Source organism: Trichechus manatus, unplaced genomic scaffold, assembly GCF_000243295.1.
Source record: "Trichechus manatus latirostris isolate Lorelei unplaced genomic scaffold, TriManLat1.0 scaffold00008, whole genome shotgun sequence".
Taxonomy (NCBI): domain Eukaryota; kingdom Metazoa; phylum Chordata; class Mammalia; order Sirenia; family Trichechidae; genus Trichechus; species Trichechus manatus.
In genome coordinates this window covers 20,336,215-20,358,339 of record NW_004443944.1, presented here as the reverse complement: position 1 = coordinate 20,358,339, position 22,125 = coordinate 20,336,215, and the positions used below count along the sequence as shown (strand labels likewise).

At 44.1% G+C, this 22,125-nt stretch overlaps 1 protein-coding gene across 2 annotated transcripts in view; it reads left to right on the top strand.

Annotated features, from left to right (window-relative positions):
• MYBL2 (MYB proto-oncogene like 2) overlaps positions 1 to 22,125 on the top strand; it is a 48,230-nt gene that overhangs the window by 9,751 nt on the left and 16,354 nt on the right. The window contains exons 3-7 of one of the 2 annotated variants that reach the window (XM_004370333.2): positions 6,102 to 6,173; positions 6,777 to 6,869; positions 9,203 to 9,423; positions 12,268 to 12,430; positions 18,951 to 19,241. In XM_004370333.2, the coding sequence (XP_004370390.1) occupies positions 6,102 to 6,173; positions 6,777 to 6,869; positions 9,203 to 9,423; positions 12,268 to 12,430; positions 18,951 to 19,241 (840 nt within the window). The remainder of the gene's footprint in view (positions 1 to 6,101; positions 6,174 to 6,776; positions 6,870 to 9,202; positions 9,424 to 12,267; positions 12,431 to 18,950; positions 19,242 to 22,125) is intronic. The other variant, XM_004370334.2, reaches the window with a different exon arrangement.

The following is a 22,125-nucleotide window of genomic DNA, read 5'->3' as shown; positions in this document are numbered from 1 at the left end:
TCCAATAAGTTTTGGTAGGTTGTGCTTTCATTTTCATTTTCATTTAACTTTAGAAAATTTGTGGTTTCTCACTTGATTCATTGGTAGTTTAATAGTGTGTTGTTTAATTTCCATATGTTTGTATATTTTCCAGGTTTCTTTTTTTGTTACTGATTTCTAGCTTCATTCCATTGTGGTTAGAGAAAATACTTTGTATGATTTCAATTATTTTAAATTTATCAAAACTTACTTTGTGACTTAACATGTGGTCTTTCCTGGAGAATGAGGATTTGAACTGCCGACCTTTTGGTTAGCAGCCATAGCTCTTAACCACTGTGTCACCAGGGCTCCAGGTGCACTGGAGTAGAACATATATTGTGCTGTTTTGGGGTAGAGTGTTCTATATATGTTTATTAAGTCTAGTAGGTCTTTAGTGTCATTCAGATCCTCTGTTTCCTTGTTGATCTTCTTTCTAGATGTTCTGTCCAATATTGAAAGTGGTGTGTTGAGGTCTCCGACTGTTATTGTATTGCTATCTATTTCTCCCTTGAATTGTATCAATGTTTGCTTTATATGTTTAGGTGCTCCGATGTTGGCACATATATATTTATGATTGTTAAATCTTCTGGATTAATTGACCCTTTTATCACTATATAATGTCTGTCTTTATCTCTTCTAACAGATTTTTGTCTTAAAGTCCACCTTATCTGATAATTAAGATTGCCTCCTCAGCTGTCTTTTGGTTATTATTTGCATGGAATATTTTTTGCCATTGTTTCACTTTCAACCTGTTTGTGTCCTTGAGTTTAAGGTGTGTCTCTTGTAAACAGCATATAGTTGCATCATGTTTTTTTAATCCATTCTGCCACTCTCTGCCTTTTGTTTGGAGTATTTAGTCCATTTACATTCACTGTAATTACCGATTAAGAAGTGACTTGTTTCTGCCATTTTGTTATTTTTTGTGTCTGTGTGTCTTCATCCTTCTTTGTTTTTGTCCTTTTCTACTGCTTGTTTTTGTATTTTGTTGGTTTATTGTAGTGAGCCTTTTTGGTTCCCTTCTTCTGTCCTTTTGTGTATGCTGTTTTGTATATTTTTTTGGTGGTTACCGTGAATATTACATTTAAGAGTTCATATTTATAACATTCTAAGGTAAGTTGGTACCAACTTAACTTCAGTAACATACAAGAAATTTTATATCTCTACCATTCCTCACCCCACCTCTTTTACTATTGTTAGCACTAATTATGTCTTTATACTTCTTGTTACATAATTTTATCCTTGCCTTTTATGTATTTGATATTAAAAAACATGAAGGAGAAAACATTTAGAATTATTAATCATGCATACCTTATTACTAGCCCTTATATTTGTCCGTACATTTCCCATTCTTAGGGATCTTTCTTTTTATGTACAGCTTTGAATTACTTTTTAGCGTCTTTTCCCTTCCATCTACAGAACTCCCATTAGTATTTTTTGTAGGTCTGATAGATATAAACTTTCTCAGCTTCTGTTTGTCTGGGAATGTTTTAATTTCACCCTCATTCTTGAAGGATAGTTTCGCTGGCTGTAGAATTCTTCATTGACAGTTTTTTCTTTCAGCACTTTAAATATATCATTCAATTGCCTTCTAGCCTGCAGTGTTTCTGAGGAGAAATCAGCCCTTAATCTTACTGGGTATCCTTTGTATGTGACTGTTTGCTTCTCTCTCACTGCTTTCAGGATTCTCTCTTTATCTTTACTTTTTGAGAGCCTAACTATGATGTGTCTTGGTGTAGATCTCTTTGAGTTTATCCTGCTTGGGTTTCTTTGAGCTTCTTAGATTTGTAGGTTCGTGTCCTTCTTAAATTGGGGACGTTTTCTGTCATTATTTCTTCATATATTCTTTCCATCCCTTTGTCTCATCTCCTTCTGGAATTCCCATGATGTGTGTATTAGGTCTCTTGTTGTTGTCCCATAATTCCATTAAACTCTGCTCAGCCTTTTTTTTTTTTTTTTTTTTAATTGTACTTTAGGTGAAGGTTTACAGAACAAATAGTTTCTCATTAAACAGTCAGTACACATATTATTTTATGACATTGGTTAATAACCACACGACATGTCAACACTCTTCCTTCTTGACCTCTGCTCAGCCTTTTTGAGCCTCTGTTCTTGTTGCTCTTCAGCTTTGGTAATTTTATCTATAAAAAACAAAAGAAAAACCAAACCTGTGCCTGTCGAGTTGATTCCAACTCATAGCAACCGTATTGGACTGGTAGAACTGCCCCATAGGGTTTCCAAGGAGCAGCTGGTAGATTCAAACTACCGACCTTTTGGTTAGCAGCCTTAGTTCTTAGCCACTGTGCCATCAGGGCCCCATTTTATCTATGTTATCTGTTAATTTGCTGATTCTTTCTTTTGCCTGATTAATTCTGTTGTTAAATCTTTCTATTGTGTTTCTCATTTCATTTATTGTCTCTTTTAATTGCAATATGTATTTTTTAGATCCTCATTTTGTCTGTGCATTGTTTTTCTTATTTCTTGTAGCTCTTTGTCTGTGTTTCACTTAGTTCTTTAATTATGTGTAATGTTGTTATATTCTTCCAGACTTGACATGTTATTGCCATTGTTAGTTGCCATTGAGTCAATTCTTACTTGTAGTGACCCCATGTGGGCAGAGTAGAACTGCTCCATAGGGTTTTCAAGGTTGTAACCTTTCAGAAGCCGATTGCCAGACCTGTCTTCTGAGGTGCCTCTGGGTGGGTTTTAACTGCCAGCCTTTTGGCGGGTAGTTGAGCACTTAACCATTTGCACCACCCAGGGACTCAATAATCTTTGGTTTACTTATTTCATATAAATGAGATCATACAATATTTTGTGACTGACTTATTTCACTTAGCATACATGTTTTTAAGGTTCACCCATGTTGTGGCTGAGTAATATTCTATTGTACGTATATGCCACAATTTGTTTATCTATTTATCTGTTGATGCACCAAAAAGTTCTCTTGTGGCCCTTTGTAGTAAGTCTTCACCAGCCCCAGGCAACCACTGATCTAATTTCTCTCAGATTAGTTTTATGGAGCCCAGGTGGCACAACAGTTAAGAGCATAGCTGCTTTTCAGCAGCTCTTCAGGAGAAAGACTTGGCAGTTTGCCACCGTAAAGATTACAGCATAGAAAACCGTAATGAGCAGTTCTACTCTGTCACGTGGGCTCTCTGTGAGTGGAAAATTGACTCAATGACATCTAACAGTGGATTACTTTTACTTGTTCTTGAATGTCCTATAAATGAAATCATACAGTTGCTTGCTTTTTTTTTTTTTTTTTTTTTTTGGCTTCTTTTGCTCAACATCATGCCATTGTGTGATTGAGTAATTTGTTCATTATCATTGCTTGGTAGTAGTCTGTCATATGTTTATATCACACTTCGTTTTACTTGTTGAGGGACATTTGCACTGTTTCCAGTTTTTGGCTCTTGTGATTAGAGCTGCTGTGAAGCTTCCTGTATACATCTTTTTGTGTCCAGTATATGTTTTCATTTCTCTTGGGAAAATGCTTAGGTGTCTGTTTAGTTTTATAGAAACTGCCAGACCTTTTTCCAAATTGATTGTACCATTTTATACTCCTACTGGTGTCATCTTTTTATTCTACCTCTATTTTCCTTGGAGCATTTATTTTTAGTTTTTTTTTAAATTTATTATATGAATTATAAAACCCCCTTAAATCATAAAATACCTTTCTTCAGAGAAATGCTTATCAAATCCTATTGTACCCAGAGGTTGTATTCAGCTCTGTGGACTTAGAAAAATAAACAAGACCTGGTTCCTACCCCAGAGTAGCTCTCTGCCTGGGTGGAGACATAAGACCATACATAGGTCAGTGGAATGTGCTGTGGTCATCTCGGGCTGGTAGACTCTTCAAGGCAGGGATGGTGTCTGTGCTCACCGGGGCCTCCTCACTGCTGTACACTTAGTAGGCTGCTAGCACTTGAGAAAACAAACCAAACCAAACCCGTTGCCGTCGAGTCAATTCTGACTCAGAGCGACCCTAAAGAACAGAGTAGAACTGCCCCATAGGGTTTGCAAGGAGCAGCTGGTGAATTCGAACTGTCGACCCTTTGTTTAGCAGCTGAGTTCTTAACCACTGCGCCATCAGGGCTCCAGCACAGGAGGGGTACCCGATAATTATTGTTGAATGAATGGATGTTGAAATATATTTAGAAGGAGAAATTACTGGTGTCTGACGAGGTTTGGGGAAGTCTCATGGAGACTGAGCTGAGGGTAAGGATTTGGAAATTCAGCAGTGAGGGAAGATGGACAGTGTGTGAAAGGGGTAAGTAAGAATAGGAAATGGGTTGTAGATGAGAAAAGCAAGCACAGGAGTCAAGTTTGGCTGGATGAAGGGGTTTTCGAAGGGGAAGAGTGGTTGACAAAGATAAGCTTGGGGCCAGATCCTGGAGAGCCTTGAATGTCAGGCTCAGTTCTAACATTGTTTAGTTGGCATAGGGAGCCATTGAAAATTTTCTAAACATGGGAGTGACACCAATGTCAGGGGGCACAGTGATGCTGGAGATGGACGTGGGGAACGTGGGAAAAACAGGAACAGGCATGGGCCTGGCCAAAGCCAAGTGGCAGAGGATGGTGAGGGGCATCCGGGACTTGCTGTCAGGGGACGTGTGGGCTTGTGCTGGCTCTACTAAAGAACTTGGGAGGACTTTGTCCAGCCTGTGTAGGGCTGTGGTCAAGCTGCACAGGGAACCTGGGTTCCTGTCGTGGGCACATGGTAGCCTCTTTTTCTGTCTGGGAACATGTGTGTGTATAAACACAAATATAAATCAATATATTTTAATTTATTTATATATCATAAATTTCTGTAAATGTAAATATATGTTTTTCTTAATTAAAAAATTAGTTTGATTGGGATATAATTTATAGACAATCAATGGCAGCCATTTAAAGTACAATCTGTGAGTTAGCCCTGGGAGCAGTGGTTAAGTGCTTGGCTGCTAACTGAAAGATTGGTGGTTCGAACCATCCAGCACCTCCATGGGAGAAAGACCTGAAAGTCTGCTTCCATAAAGACTACAGCCTAGAAAACTCTATGGGACAGTTCTACTCGGTCACACGGGGTCACTATGAGTTGAAATCGACTAGACGGCACCCAGCAACAACAACAATACAACTGTGAAACTACCAGCACTGTCAAATGGTAGAACATTTCCATTGCTCCCCAAACATTCTCAGCATTCCTTTGCTGTCTGTCCCTCACTCCTCCCTGGGCCTTGGGCAACCACTACTCAGCTTTTTGTTACTATAATTTACATTTTCCAGAATTTCACATGCATAGAATCATACCATGAGTATGCTTTTGAGTCTGACTTCTTTCACTTATAATAATGATTTTGAGATTCTGTGTTGTTGTGTCAATCAGTAGCTCATTTTTAGGAGCATATTTTAACAGATACTATTTTGCCTTCTGAACACTCTTCCTTCTGCCCGTCTCCCCAGCTCCGGTGCCGAATCACTCTCCTCCCTGGCCTGGGTGTCTTTAATGGCCTTCGGACATCCACTTGGCCCTCTGACAGCCCCTTTCCCACCCTGCAGCAGCCAAAGTGAACTTTATAACACGTACATCAGCCTGTGACCCCTGCTGCACAGAACACATCAGTGGCTGTGCATGGCTTAGAGACCAGAATGAGTCCTGCGTGTGGTCTGGCCCCTGCCATCCCCTGCAAACTCAGCTTGCATCTTTCTCTCACTTGAGTCCTGCATTCTAACTACACTCGACTTTCCTTGAATCTTCATTCAGCCATCGCTTCCTCAAGGAAGCTTTCCTTGGCCTCCCTCAGTAGGCAGTCCCCACGCCCCTCTGCTTCATATCCCCACTGCTGGGTGGCTTTACTTGTGTTTGTGGGAGCCTTTGCTTAGCGTCTGCCTCCCTCTAAATCATGAGCCCCACGAAGTCAGGGGCAGCTCTGGTGCTGCCCACGGTCGTGTCTGTGGTGCCTAGCACTATACCTGGCACACACTCTACCTGGCACTCATTTCCTGACTGAATGGATGAAGGAACGTGTTCCTTTTGGAGAGAGGTCTAAGACCTTTTGCACCTGTGTGAGCCCATTCTTCTGTCTTTCTGACGTTGGCAGGATGAACAGCTGAGGGCCCTGGTGAGGCAGTTTGGACAGCAAGACTGGAAATTCCTGGCAAGCCACTTCCCTGTGAGTACTGCCCTCCCGTGACCCTTCTCCCAGGGCCAAGGGTTCTGGGCTCTGGGTGACCAGATACTGGGCCTGGTACAGAATTTCTGCCAAGGAGAAGAAAAAGAAGTAAGGAGTTCCTTACCAAGTTTGGCACGCTCCCTCACCCCAAAACAAAACAAACACAACCTTTCTAGGGCCTTTCTTCCCCCAGTAGTATTTGGGGCACCCTGACACGAGTGTCTGCACACAGCAGCCTCAGCAGCCTGGTGGTCTTTAGACTCTTGGACACTTGCAGCATGTGACCAGTGCAAATTTGTATTTCTTCCTACACGTCAGGAGCAGCTTTGTGCTGGGTGTTAGGATGGCGGGAGGTGGTTTCCCACAGCTGTCTGAGCGTGCCAGATTCCCTCCAGGCCCTCTCATGTAGCAAGGGGACATCATTCCTGTTCTGACAGGTGTGCAGGCATGTAGCGTGTGGTGTTTGCAGGGAACAGGACACAGTCCACCTGAGTTATGCCTGGCCCCAGGCCATAGTCCCCCGAGGCCAGTACTCAACCAGGGCTCAAGCCTGTGGTCCCTAGAAATACTGACCGTCCCTGTTTGCTTCTGTTCTCATCCCAGAACCGCACTGACCAGCAATGCCAGTACCGGTGGCTGAGGGTTTTGAATCCAGACCTTGTCAAGGGGCCGTGGACCAAAGAGGAAGACCAAAAGGTAACACCCTGGAACAACGCCTCACGCACATTAGGACTTCACCCCCCATCGGTTTGTTGAATGGAGTAACTGAGGCAGACCTTCCCTGTTGGTGGAGCTGTAAGCTGTACACTGAATGTGAGTTGTCCTGCTGGCCAGTCTAGAAGATTCCCACACTGTGACGGCTTTATCCCCAAGGTCACGAGCCTCTAGGTTTCGCCACTCGTGAACTAAGGGCTTTTGGGCACATTACTGGTATGAAACCAGTTCTGCCACTTACTAGCCATGTGACAATAGGCAAATAATTTCCTTGTCTGTAAAATGGGGATGATAATAACTACAAGATTATCATGAAGAGTAAGTATGATAACAAACATGAAAACTCCCTATAACACAGAAAGCATAGAATAAATGTTAACGTTCTCCTGTAAAATCTTCACGTGTCCCTAATAACCAATTAATCATCAATAGTTTCCACAGGGTAAATGCCAGCAGGTTCCATCGCAGAAACACAGGCTAGTCCATACATAGGATTCCCATGCTCACTGCTGCTCAGCAGCTCAGTTTAAAATGCAGCGCCCTGCACGGTGTTGTCACGTGCACACCACGGGCAGTTCGTGCTCTTTGCTGAGGAGACCGGGAGCCCCGCTCACTCACCCATCCAACTAGCTTCTCTTTCCTCATCCATGCAGCGGGAGCAGGAGTAGCGCCTGCCTTATCCTGTTCTTGTGAGGGTTAAACAAGAGGATGCACGGAATACAGTTGGCATGTCACCAGTATGGGGTGATGGCTTAGCTCCTGGTAGCTTTTATCATTAAGTACAACCACTGTTACACTGTGTAAAGCTCTTCATAGGACACAGTGCTGCACACATGCTTTATTTCTTTTGATCCCCATAGCAATCCTGTGAGGTGGACAGAGCAGGCTGTTATTCTCATTTTACAGGCGAGGAGACCAAAGCTTACGGGGTTGGGGATGCACCCAAGCCGGGAAGCTGCAGAGCCACAACTGACCCTGGGGTACCTCTAGAACTTCTCTCATCTCTGGTGCTTCTCCCTGATGTCTGCTCAGAGGACATCATTTTGCTGTGGCTGGCACAGATCAGGGCAGAGCGGGAGGGACTGGAACTAGATTTTCTTCCCCCAGCAATTTCTCCATGTACAATTCATTGACGCTGATTACATTCTTCAAGTTGTGCAACTATTCTCACCCTCCTTTTCTGAATTCATCCTCCTCCATTAACATAAACTCACTGCCTCCTAAGTTCCCTATCTAATCTTTTGAGTTCCTGATATCATTTTGACCCCATATAGATAATTCTTAACAGAGCACAAGGCTCAAGACAGACATTCTTTACTGGTTAAGCAAAACTGGTGTTTGGTTTAAAGAAGACTTCAGGAAATGTTTGTGTTTTAAGGTTTAAAGATTATCTCAGGGCAATAGTTTCAGGAGTTCATCTAACCTCCACGACTCCAGAAAGTCTGAATTCTATGAAAATTTGGAATTCTCTTCCACATTTTTCCCTCTTTTGATCAGGATTCTTCTATAGAATCTTTGATCAAAAAAGGCGCTAGATATTTTTTAATTAATTTTAAAATACTTAAAAAAAAAGTAAAAGTCAAATGCGCTTGCTGTAAAAATTCAAACCATACAGAAATAAGGTAAAATATCTCAGCAAAATCGTCTTGCCCAGAATCGTCCACTCTCCCCAGAACGGCACAGCCTGAGTGCATAGGTGCCTGTGTGTCCAGAGTGCAGGAGGGGCCTGGCCTGGTGCAAGCAGTTGTGTACATTTTAGTTGCCGTTCTGAACAGTGGGGCCTGGCACCTGGCTTGGGGCTGCACCCTTCTGATTCCCACAGAAGTGCTGGAGGGGCTCGTGGCAGCCCTGGATATGGCTGGGGGTAGGGAGGTCTAACCCCAGCCTAAGTTCATGTGGCCCCACTGTGGAGAGTGAGCCTTGGGTGCTGTGAGTTTGGACTCCCTGTGGGCAGGTCCTTCTCTTCTGTTCTCTGCCACTTGGTGTGTTGGATGGGTGGAGCAGGAGGCAGGATTCCTGTGTCCTTTTTCTTTACTTGATCTCCACTCTAGAAGGGGTCTCTGCACTCTTGGCCTTGCTTTATTCAAGGCAGTGATGTGGTAAGGTCTTCAGGCAGGTGCCCACGGTCCACACAAAGGACCTCTGAGCAGCATCCCCTCAGCCACCTTTGGCTCTCATGTTTTCCGAGGGTTTGGGGCAGGTTGTGACCGCTCAGGGCCATGGTGAGGTTTAGGTTCAAGTTTGGATCAGAAGGTGCTTTGGTGTAGGTGAGGGAGGGGCAGGTGCCGCTGGCTTCATGGAGGCTTTTCTCCAAGGTCATCGAGCTGGTCAAGAAGTACGGTACAAAGCAGTGGACGCTGATTGCTAAACACCTGAAGGGCCGGCTGGGCAAGCAGTGCCGCGAGCGCTGGCACAACCACCTCAACCCCGAGGTGAAGAAGTCTTGCTGGACCGAGGAGGAGGACCGTATCATCTGTGAGGCCCACAAGGTGCTGGGCAACCGCTGGGCTGAGATTGCCAAGATGCTGCCAGGGAGGTGAGAATGCCTTCCAGGGCATGGGGGTGGGGCTGGCTGGAAGTGAGGCCTATGCTTGTCATGGGGGAGAGTCCCTACGCTCTTATCAGCCTCAGCTCTGGAGGCCACCAGAAGGCATGCATTGTCAGGAAGAAGGAATGAATGGTCCTGTCAGAAGGAAGGGATGGTCCTGCCAGGAAGGCCTTGACCTCAGTCAGCTTCAAAGGACAGACTGTGCTAAGGGTGGCCTCAGCGTGAAATCGGGAGGCCGGGGCTCAGATCTAGCGCCAGTCCTGTTCCCAACTTGCTGTGTCTGCTTGGTTAGCCCCTTCCCCTTCTAGAGCTCAGCCTCTCCCACGGCTGACATAAAATGGGGTGGGAGATGGGCTTTCTTTAAGGAACAAAAAGGACAAAAATTAAGTCATTCTGTAACTTAGTAAAAGGGTTATAATAAAAAATCGGCAGTCCCCTGTCTCCAGTCACCAAGTCTATGTCTACTGAAGCAGTGACTTTCTTCTTTTTTAGTTGTTTCTTCTGGTATTTACATCCATGTTTGTAAATAATGTGCTGTCTTAATATATTGGCTTCCTGCTTCAGGAGAAGATTTTGCTTTCTTAGGTATCTTCAACCCCCATACTTCCCCACTGCCCCAATATAGTACTGTAATTTTAAATTAAAACAACAAACAGTGTTTACATTATTATTACCATGTAACTGTAACTCGGTTGCTAAGGTTACTACATTATCTAGAATTATTCGTTTCTTGTACAGCATTTGTTTTTCCTGGAATAAATAATTGTCTTTTTTTTCCCCATGTACCCAGTTTGTTTCAGTATAGGTCTTCTTAATTTTTTGTCAATGGCCCGTGTCTTAGTTATCTAGTACTGCTGTGTCAGAAATACAAGTGGGTGGTTTTAACAAACAGAAGTTTATTTCCTCACAGTTAGGAGGCTGGAAGTTCGAATTCAGGGTGCTGGCTCTAGAGGAAGTCTTTCTCTCTCTGTCGGCTCTGGGGAAAGGTCTTTGTCTCTTCAGCTTCTATTCCTTGGCTCCTTGATGATATTTATGGGCATGGCGTCTGTCTTCCCCCATCTCTACTTGCTTGCTTATGCCTAATCTGCTCTTTTATATTTTAAAGTATTGATATAAGATACACCCTACATTAATACTGTAATTATTGTAACAAAGAAAACCTATTCCCAAACTGGGTTATAACCATGGGTGTAGTAGTTAGGGTTTACAACACATACTTTGAGGGGACACAGTTCAGTCCGTAACAGCCCATTGCATCCTCCGGAACACCAATCAGTGTTGTTTTTCAAATGCTCAGAACACATCAGGCAGTATAGTGGTTCTGTTTTTCCTTTAGAGAGCCAATCCTGGAAGCCTCTGTCCTTCTGTTCCATTCTGCCAGTCACTTTCCAGACCTGCTGCCCTGCTGTCATCCTGGGGCTTCCCCTTGCCTCTCTCCTATGTTATATTTCTGCTTCTTTTTCTTGTTTGATCTCTTGTTTTGGGGGAGCAAGGAGCCCTGGTGGCGCAGTGATTAAAGCACTCAGCTGTTAACCGAAATGTTGGCGATTCGAATCTACCAGCCGCTCCGCAGGAGAAAGATGCGCAGTCTACCCCTGTAAAGATTTACAGCCTTGGAAACCCTATGGGGCAGTTCTACTTGGTCTTATAGGGTCTCTGTGAGTCAGAATCAACTGGTCCTTGGCCGTCCATTCACGTGTAAGAGTGAGCCACTAAGAGCCATGTGGAAGCCCACTGTACACAGGCGGGACTTATCTGCTGATAGGGTCCACTGTCCGGGACTGGGCAACCAGCTGGCCTTTTGAAGGAGGACTCCAAGTCTGTGGAATTCTTTCTCTTGGAGTTGTTCGGTTTTATCAGAGATGAATGAATCCTTTAGACTCTTGCCTGAGGGTGCCTGGGCCTGGCTGTTTAGGAGTTCTGAAGCAGAGTGAGGAGAAGGGGGCTGTTCTACTCTGTGCTTCTGTCCTCCTGTGTTACTCTGTGCTTCTCTCCTGTGTTACTCGGTGCTTCTTTCCTCCTGTGTTACTCTGTGCTTCTCTCCTGTGTTACTCTGTGCTTCTCTCCCGTATTACTCTGTGCTTCTCTCCTCCTGTGTTACTCTGTGCTTCTCTCCTGTATTACTCTGTGCTTCTCTCCTCCTGTATTACTCTGTGCTACTTTCCTCCTGTATTACTCTGTGCTTCTCTCCTCCTGTATTACTCTGTGCTTCTCTACTACTGTTATCACTATGCTTCTCTACTATTGTGTTACTCTTTCCCTCTATCCTACTGTATTACTCTGTTCTCCTATACTACTATGTATGTGTCTCCTCATTTAATCTTCAGTTGGTGATGGAATATGAAGTAGTCTTTGGATTTTTCAGGTTAAGAAGCTGAAGCTCAAGGAGGTTCACAGTGAGGAGCCTCTGTGTCATTTGGCTTTGTCCTCTTTAGCCATTCATTTGCCTGTGGGTGGTGAACAGGGCTGCATTCAAGATCAGTGTGAGCGTCCAGATAGGGGTCAGCAGCCAGTGGTTTGCTTATGGTTTCTGTGGATGCAAAATGGGCAGGAAAGGGGACAAGAATGCCGATGACATATTTTAGGCTTTATAATTTTTGCAGTAGGCTGAATTATACCTTTGCTTATTTCACAGAGGTATATGGAAATGTTCTGTAAACCATTAATGGCTGGTGAAATGTGAGACTTTGTTTTAGAGTTGAAAGAGACCTTAGAATCTATTTGGATGAACCCCTCACGCAGATGGAACTAAGCCTCAGGGAGGTCAGTAACTTGCCCAGTGTTACACCGGTCACAGAGCTGGGGTTCAGAGGTCCTGGTTTGCCCCCGCAGGACAGACAATGCTGTGAAGAACCACTGGAACTCCACCATCAAAAGGAAGGTGGACACGGGAGCCTTCCTGAGTGATTCCAAAGACTGCAAGCCCCCCGTGTACTTGCTGCTAGAGCTTGAGGACAAGGACGGCCGCCCGAGCGTCCTTCCCACTGAAGGCCAGGTGAGATGCTGCCCAAGGTGGCTCGGCCTCTGTCTTGTTTGTTAGTTTTGGTTCTATATTTGTCTGACACCATCTGATTTTATACTTGTTCTTTGCTTTTCACTGTAACCACAGCTTTTCATCAGTTTCTGCCACAGGTCTAAACGTGTGTAGTGTCTTTTGAAGAATTATCTTTGTGAGATCAAATTGTCGACAGTAACTGAAGCATAGTTGGGAAGTTTAGGGGGTAATGAGTCTAAGTCACTGGTGGTGAAACAAGTGAGAATGGAGACACAGCATGAAGAACGTAGCAGTGCTATTGAATGATACATGTAGACGCTGATCGATAGGTGGATGTTCTGCTGTGTACATTTTTACCAAAATTTAAATAAAAATTTAAAAAAATGATGCATTGACCTGGCACATCGATTTTACTTGGATATTTGATCCAGAAGCTGGGGGAACAATATAAAATATCTTTTAATATTCAAGTGAAATTAGGTAGATTATAGAGTAGAATGTAAAACCTGGATTCTTTTTAAAGATAAAACACAGACCTCAAGGAAATTTTATTGTTGTATGAGATCAGAGCACCTTTCCTTCATTCATTCACTAATTCATTCCTTCCATCTTTCAACACATATTTATTGGGAGCCTCTCTATACCAGGCACTGTTCAAGCACTAAATGTGGGGAGCGTGTTTCTCACTAACTAGGGCCTTTTCTTGAGAAACATTTCTGCACATAACGGGCACCTGCGAGATGAAGGATAACAGAGCGAGCCCACATATAACATGAGAATTAGGATGATGAAGTTCGTGTTGTGGTTGTGATCTGGCATTGAGTTAGCCCCGACTCATAATGACCCAGGTACAACAGAATGAAATGTTGTCCAGTCTTGGTCCATCTTCACCATCGTTGGTATGCTCCAGTCCATCATTGCTGCCACTCTGTATTTTGAGTACCTTCCAACCTAGGGGGCTCATCTTCCAACATGATATGCTGTTGTAATCCATAGGGTTTTCATGGGCCAATTTTCTGAAGTAGATCCACCAGGCCTTTCTCACTAGTATGTCTTAGTCTGGAAGCTCTGCTGAAACATACCCACTGTGGGTGACTCTGCTGGTATTTGAAATATGGTGGCATAGCTTCCAGCATCACAGCAACACGCAGGCCACCACAGTACAACAAACTGACAGATGGAGGATGGGAGGAGATCCTTAGGCTCATTTTCTCTTCCTAGTCATCTGCTTCCTTCTTTCATACCTTTTAAAACTGAAAGCATGTTTGCAATTTTAAAAGATCAGGTTTCTAGAGGTATAATTTGCATCCAGTAAGGTTCATTATGTTTGGTTTACAGTTCTGAGTTATAACAAAAGCATGCAGTTGTGTAACCGTCACTGCAGTCAAGATATAGAACATTCCATTACCCCCCAAAATTTCCCTGTGCCCCTTTTTGTCAGCTCTTCTCCCACCCCAGCCCCTGGCACACCTGATCTGTTTTTTGTCTCTATAATTTTGCCTTTTCTAGAATGTCATATAAATGGAATCATATAGTATTTCGTTTGCACTTTTTAAAATGAAACCAATACATGTGCATGTCAGCATGTCCTGTCCCATCCCCAGAGCAAACTTTTTGATTTATATTTTTTAACTATATTAGTAATGATTTATTCTTCAAAAAAGATTTGAAACAAACGGGGCAAAGTATTAAGATTTGACATTGCAGGGTGCATGGTGAGCAACACAGTTGTCCTCTACACTATTTTCCAGTCTTTTCTGTAATCATGAAATATTTAATTTTTTAAAATTTTATTTATTTTGTTGTTGTTGAGAGTACACACAGCAAAACATACACCAATTCAACCGTTTCTCCATGTCCAATTCAGTGACATGATGACATTCTTCTAGTTGTGTACCATTCTCACCCTCCTTTTCTGAGTTGTTCCCCCGTTATTAACATAAGCTCACTGCCCCCTAAGGTTCAGTTTAATCCCGTATAGGTAGATCTTAAAAGAGCTCAATGCTCAAGGCTGACTTTTTTTTACTAGTTAAGCTAAACTATTGTTTGGTTTTAAGATGACTTCAGGGGATATTTTTGGTTTAAGGTTTAAAGATTATCTCAGGGCAGTAGTTTCAGGGGTTTATCCAGCCTCCATGGCTCCAGGAAGTTTGGAGTCCATGAGAGTTTGAAATTCTGTTCTTAATAATTTTTTTTAATGTTCTCCTTTCCTTCTTCTTGCTTGCTAGATATCACTTTTTCAAAGCTCCAGTTCTTCCATAGTGTCCTGCCGTAACATTATATAATGTATTTGCCTCTATTTCTTGATTTTTTCAGCTTTAGAGAGTATCTCTTGGTTACCTGATAAGAATATGTCTGTGGGGTAGTAAATTCAAATAGTAGGGAAAGGTATAAAATGAAAAGTAGAACGATTTCTTCCTCTATTTCCCCATTCCCCATGTGTCACCTCACCAGAGAAGTCTATTTCTAATAGTTTCTTGCAGATCTAAGTAAGAGTTTTTAAGCCTTTTACTTCTAATTGAATAAAAAGCATCCATTCTGCAAAGAGAGATGGTGGGCATTAGCAAATATGGGGAGGAGGTCTTTCAGGATATGGCAGACTGGACAGACCTTCAGTCTCTGGAATTCCTACCTTGCTGAAAGTCAGCTGTGTTTACTGACTTTGCTTTCATCCCTCTGATCCCATTCGCTTTGTCATAGCATCTGGAGTGTTGGCCAAGCTGGGCTGAGACGAGCCTCAGACTTGTCCCTGAGCAGGGAGGTCAGTTCATTGTGGTGGTTTGAACCTTACTAGTTCCTCTCCAGCATCATTTAATGGTTCTGTTGTGCTGTTGATTTATTTACCTAGCTCCTTACTGATAGTACCAAGGTTATTGCCAATTTTTATCTCATCAGAAACATAGCTTTGATGATTATCCTTGCAGCTAAGTCATTGCTCCTTTGCTTACTTATTTCTTGAGAAATTTCTAGAGGTGAATAGACAAATCTTTTTAAAAAGTGTATTGTGTTTTAGGTGAAAGTTTTCTGCGCAAATTAGTTTCTCATTCAAAAATTTATACACAAATTGTTTTGTGACGTTGGTTTCAATCCCTGCAGTGTGTCAGCACTCCCCCTTTCCCTTTATACCCCTGGTTTTCTGCGTCCATTCATCCAGTTTTCCTGTCCCTTTCTGCGTTCTTCTTTTTGCTTTTGGGCATGTGTTGCCCATTTGGTCTCGTACTTAGAAGCATGTTCCTCGTTGTGTTATTGTTTGTTTTATAGGCCTGTCTGATCTTTGGCTGAAAGGTGGACTTCAGGAATGACTTCTGTTCTGAGTTAGCAGGTTGTTTGTGGAATAGACATATTTTTAAAAACTCTTAATGCGCTTTGCTAGGTTGCCTGTCAGGAAAGTTGTGCCTGTTAATGTGTGCATGGGACCACCCCTATTTTCCACACTCACTGGTCAATGCTTACTGTTAGAGATTTTTCTTTTTCTGTTCTTCAGAAGTAATACATGGTCACTGTAAAAAGTAACAGACTTCACAGAATCGAACAGTATAGAAGTCTGAGCCCTTTCATCTCAACTTCCAGTGAGAAGCATTGTTTAATGTATTTGCCAATATTTATTACTAAGGATAATGATTCTAAAAATGATATTATGTTGTATCTTGCTGTCTTGCAACTTCCTGTTCCCACTTAATCTGTCTTTCCATGTTGTTAGGTGTGTACAGACCTCTACCATTCTTGAACCTCTCATGAAATCATTCTTCACTGGCAAACTTCTGTCACCATCACGATCAATGCTGCTAAGAACACGATTGTTCAAATTCTTTGTTCATTTGTACGGGTGGGTTAATTTTATAGATGTGGAGGCTGCATCCAATAGTGTGGGCATTTGACATTTTTATAAGCATTGCCAAATGCCACTCACGTAGTTTTATCCCTCTATCAGCAATGTATGGCACTGCCTTTTTTCCCCACACCAATGTCAGTAATAGCTTTGATGATCTAAAAAGTATTTTTGCCAATTTTATCAGCAGTAAATGCAATATCATTGTTTTGATGTTCATTTCTTTGACTATGAGTGTGGTTAACTTTTTTCCTTAATTTATTGGAAGTGGCATCCACTACAGCAATTTGCCTTTGCCTTTTTCTTTCGGTTTGTCCTTTTTCTTATTGATTTATAAGCTTATATATTAAGGATATGACCATTTTATCATGTAGTAACAGCTTTTTCTTAGTTTGTTGGTAGCTTTTTCTCTCGCTTTGTTTTATAAAGGTATAATTTACATGCAGGGAAATCACCCCTTTTAGTGGACAGGTCTGTGAGTTTTGACACATGAGTATAGTCATGTAAACATCACCACAATCATGATATTGAACATTTTCATCATCCTCCACATTCCTCTGTGCCCATTCGTAATCAACCTCAACCCATCCTCAGCCCCTGGCAACCACTTAACCTGTTTTCTGTCTCTATATAGTTTTGTCTTTGCAAGAAAGTCCCATAAATGGAATCACACAGAATACTTTTTTGTGTAGTTTCTCACTCAGTATAATGCATTTGAGATTCATGCGTGTTGTCAGGTATATCAGTAGTTTGTTCCTATTTTTGCTAAGTAGTATTCCATCTGTTCACCAGTTGAGGGACATTGGCTTGTTTCCAGCTAGTAATCACAAATAAAGCCACTATAAACATAGGGTTTTTGCGTGAACCTAAGTTTTTTCATTTCCCTTAGGTCTGGGAGTAAGTGGGATTACTGGGTCATACACCAATAAGAAACTGCCTAATTGTTTTCTAAAGTGTCTGTACCATTTTACATTCCATGTTGGTAGCTTTTATATAGTGTGTATGACACCCCCACCCCCACCCCAATTATAGCAGTTAGAACTTTTAAATAATCAAATATGTTCACCTTTTGTCCTTTCTTTTGCTTCTATCACAGCCCATCTTCATTCTGTTCACTTGACGGCAGTAACAGTAAGAGCTCCCGCTTAGACTGGCTACTTTGCACATCATTGCTGATTTATGTAACATCCCTGCACCGTCAGCCTTGTTGATGTGTGCTGTCGAGTTGATTCCAACTCATAATGACCCTATATATAACAGTAGAACTGCCCCATAGGGATTATGGGCGCAGATTGCCGGGTCTTTTCTCCCGCAGAGCGGCTGGTGGGTTTGAATCACCACCCTTTCAGTCAGCAGCTGAGCGGGGTACATTGTGCCACCAGGGCTCCTTCAGTAAGCCTTAGTGTCCTCCTTTTGTAGGCAGGGATGCCAAAACTCAGAAGCTATGCAGCTTGCTCAGCTCACACCCCAGGAAATGGCAGAGCGTGGTCTGAGCCCAGAGCCCAGGCTCATTCCCTGGCACCATTCTGCCCCTAACCCAGGATCCCTGTCTGCACTCTGGGTGTGACCTGTGTTAGTCACATGTGCCATTCCCATGGCTGTGCTGTGGTCCATCAGGCTGGCGTGCCAAGCTTGTTTCCCGTTTTCTGTCAGGAGAGCTATTGCTGTGGAAGATTTTCCTATCTTTTTTCTGTCACAAAAGTAGTATACACTCATTTTTCAGACTTCATTTTGAAATAATTTTAAACGTGCAGAGAAGTTGCAAGAATAGTACAAAGAACCCCTATTTGTTTACCCGTTACCAGATTTATCCATTTTTAACATTTTTCCAGATTTGCTTTATCTTTCTCTTTGTATATGCATGTTGCTTTTTCATTTGAGCCATTTGAGAGGAGGTTGCAAACATTGTCCCTCCTGACCCCTTAATACTTCAGTCTGCATTTTTTAAGGTTAAGGGCGCTCACTTACACAACCACAGGTCTGTTATACCAAATTCGGGGAATTTAACACTGCTTTAACCAAAACCCTGGTGGCGTAGTGGTTAAGAGCTACAGCTGCTAACCAAAAAGTCGGCAGTTTGCATCCACCAGGCACTGCTTGGAGACCCAATGGGGCAGTTCTTCTCTGTCCTGTAGGGTCACTAAGAGTTGGCATTGACTTGACAGCACCAGATTTGGTTTGGTTTTTAACATTGCTTCAGGACTTTAATTTACAGTCCATATTCCACTTTTTCCTGTCGAGGGTCCAGTCCAGGTCAGAATTGCATTTAGTCATCATATCTATCTCTTTAGACCACTCGTATCTGGACTAGTTTATCGGTCTTTCATACTCTTTCACAATATTGATATTTTTTAAGCATTCAGGCCAGTTTTATAGAATGTCTCAGTTTGGGTTTATTTGAGTTTCCTTATTGTTAGATTTAGGTTATATGTTTCTGGCTAGAATAAACCAATTGCTGTCAGCTCTGACTGATGGTAACCCATGTGTATCAGGGTAGAATTGTGCTCTATAGGGTTTTCAGTGGCTGACTTTTCAGAAGTAGATTGCCAGGCATTCCTTCCAAGATGCCTCTACTTCCAGCCTTTTGGTTAGCAGCCAAATGCATTAACCATTCTCACCACCCAAAGACTTCTACTGCATGTTATATATCTCATAACAAAAAACTAAATGGTATGCACTTGTGTCCAACAGGGAAGTCTTGTGACCAGCTGGCCTCCGGTGCCCCCCGTCATAAAGGAAGAGGAAAGCAGTGAGGAGGAGGCCGTGGCAGCTACCACATTGCAGGAGCAGGAGGCTGTCCCTGCCGAGCCAGATGGAGTGTGGACACCAGAGCCCTTGGATGAATTCCCCAAGCGTGAGGACCAGGAGGGCTCGCCTCCTGAAATGAGCCTGCCCTACAAGTGGGTGGTGGAGGCCGCCAACCTCCTCAGCCCAGCTGTTGGGTCATCCAGCCTCTCGGAAGCCCTGGACTTAATCGAGTCGGTAATGTTGGTCAGAGCACTTCACTGCGAGAGTGCTTCCGTCACGGGTGTGTGTCTTAGTTAACTAGTGCTGCTGTAACAGAAATACCGTAGTGGGTGGCTTTAACAAACAAATTTCTTCTCTCACAGTTTAAAAAAAACCCGTTGCCGTCAAGTCGATTCTGACATAGGGCTAGATGTCCGAATTCAGGGCACCAACTAGGGGAAGGCTTTCTCTCTGTCAGCTCTGGGGGAGGGTCTTTGTCTCCTGTCAACATCTGTGGGCCCAGTGTTCCTTGGAGATCTCCATGTGTCTTGGTATCATTATTCACCTGGGTCTAGGAGGTTGTCAGGCCCCTGGGTCCGAAGGATGAACTCCACTCCTGGCTCTTCTTTCTTGGTGATATTGAGGTCCCTCTCCTTTCTGCTTGCTTCTCTCTTACCTCTTGTAAGATAAAAAGTGCGACTCAAGCAAGGGTGTGACTTACGTAAGGATAGTTACTTGAGTCATACACTCTTGTAAGGCTGTGAACTCAAGATACACCCCACACTGATCCTGCCTCACCAACATATAAAAACCAAATCTGTTGCCATTGAGTTGATTCCAACTCAGTTACCCTATAGGACAGAGTAGAACTGCTCCATAGGGTTTCTAAGGAGCAGCTGGTGGATTTGAACTGCCTACCTTTTGGTTAACAGCCATAGCTCTTAATCTCTGCGCCCCCAAGGCTCCCACCAATATATAGAGGTTGGGATTTACAATGCTTCACAAAATGGAGGGTAATTACATCAGATCACAAAATGGAGGACAATTAGATCACAAAATGGAGGACAACCATACAATACTGGGAATCATGGCCTAGTCAAGTTGACACACATCTTTGGGGGACACAGTTTAATCCATGACAGTGTGCATCCTTCCATTCATGCCACCATCCTGCCACTATTTACTGAGTTGATGCTGCGTGCCTGGCCCTGAGTGCGGGGCTGGGGACACTGGGAGTGTTGTGGTCCCTGCCCTCAGGGAACTCCCACTGTGAGTGGCAGGGCTGTGCGGAGAGGCAGCGACTCATGCTGTGCCGCACTGGGTGGGTGGGAAGCGTCCCGAAGGAGGTGGCACCCACATTGAGTCCTCAAGGATGACTTACAGGCAGGAGCGTTGAGACAGAATATAGCATGGGAGAGTGTGGTGTCGGTGGCACCATAGATTGTTGGGTTGCTCCGGAGAGGGGTCTGGGGAGTGCTGGGTTTGAGGCTAGGGCTTGGTCTGGAGATTTGAGTGTGGAGAGAGCCCTTTGAGGGGGACTGCACCTGGCATGATAATCCCCCATTATAGCCGCATCAGCCAGGCCTGGGTGTGGAGTGGGCTACAGGGGGTGATGGGCAGGAGGCAGGTGACCAGGGCCGGTGGGGTTCAGAGGGGGGCCCCCACGTTCACCTCCGTCTCAGCTGCCCCTCTCCTTGCTAAGAATAATGAAGCTGTTTATTGTGCATCTGCTAAATGCCAGACACTGAGCTCCACGTCCAGCCTTAGAGCAGCCCTGTGAGGTGTGTCCTTCATTTGTGATGGGTCTGGGACTCAGAGGTGGAGCAGTGTACCCAAGGTCACACAGTGAGCAGGCTGGTGGTCTTGACCATTGTTCTGTGCTCCTGCCTAGTGAGGGGTTGAGTGATGTGATCTCCAGGGGGCACCATCTGCTCAGACCCTCTAGGACTTGGTCTCACCACTTGCCCCCAGCAGCTGGGACTAGACCAACTGGCAGGGCCCGTCTGCAGTGAAATTTCACCTCTGAGAAATTTCAGAGTACGTGTGATGTGTTCATCCATCTGTTCAGCAAGTGGCTTCAAGGCCGCTGTGCACCGTCCCTGCTTTGGGCTCTAGGGGCAGTGTCCAGGTGAGTGGGGCCCGCTCTGTACCTGGCAGTGTTGGCTTCATGGTGTTACATATCTCCATCCTCAGACTGGTCTGTATTTCCCTCTGCTTGGCAGGCACAGAGAAGGGGATAGGAGGGAGCTCACTTTTATTGAGTGCCTACTGTGTGCTAGGCCTATTATTTGCTACCTAACGCGTGCCCTCAGTTTGCCTCTTAAAAGCCCTGTGAAGTGAGTGGTGGGCTCATCACCGTGAGGAAATCTCAGGCTCAGAGAGGTTAGGACACTTGTTTAAAGGCACACAGCTGGTAAGTGACAGTGGCAGGAGTCAGACCCAGATATATCTAGCTGTAAGCTCAGGTTCTTTCCATGATTACCTCCAGCAGCTCTTGGGGGAATGAAAGCATTTGCAGAAGTTCTACTGGCTGCTTTCCCTGCCCTGCAGCCTCTGCTCGAGTCCTGGTAGGGTATATTTTTGGCCCTATTGGCCTCCGTCACTTCTGGGGCCTCCCTGCAGTGAGATTTGCTGCTGGGAGTGTCAGCCTGGGGTCAGCATTGCCCCTGAGCTGGCCTCCACCTTTAGGAGGGAACTTGCCCAGGCTCCTGCATGTCCCAAGGACCAGAAATCACCCTTGGGGTCTGGACGTACTCAAGACCAGCCCACCAAGGACTGAAGTGGTACCTTCCATCCTCAGAACCTTTTGGCCTGGGTTGTGATTTACTGGATAAAGGTGGGAAGACCTAAGAATGACTCGGGACTGCTCAGTGACCTGGGGCAGGTTGCCCCTCCGAGACTCAGGTCTTTGATGTGAAAGGGGGAAAATCACACTTCCCTAGTGATGGGGTTGTGGGGATTGGAAACACCACATGTAAAGTGCCCGTGGTGGGCCCAGCCCAAGCAGGCCACACTGTCGGGGGGAGTACAGCTGGTGACGCCTATCCAGGATGTGGCCGTGGCAGTCAAGGCCCTAAGCATGTCACTGCCTTGGGCCCACTACTTCCACCTCTAGTAATCCATATTGAGAAAATAACTA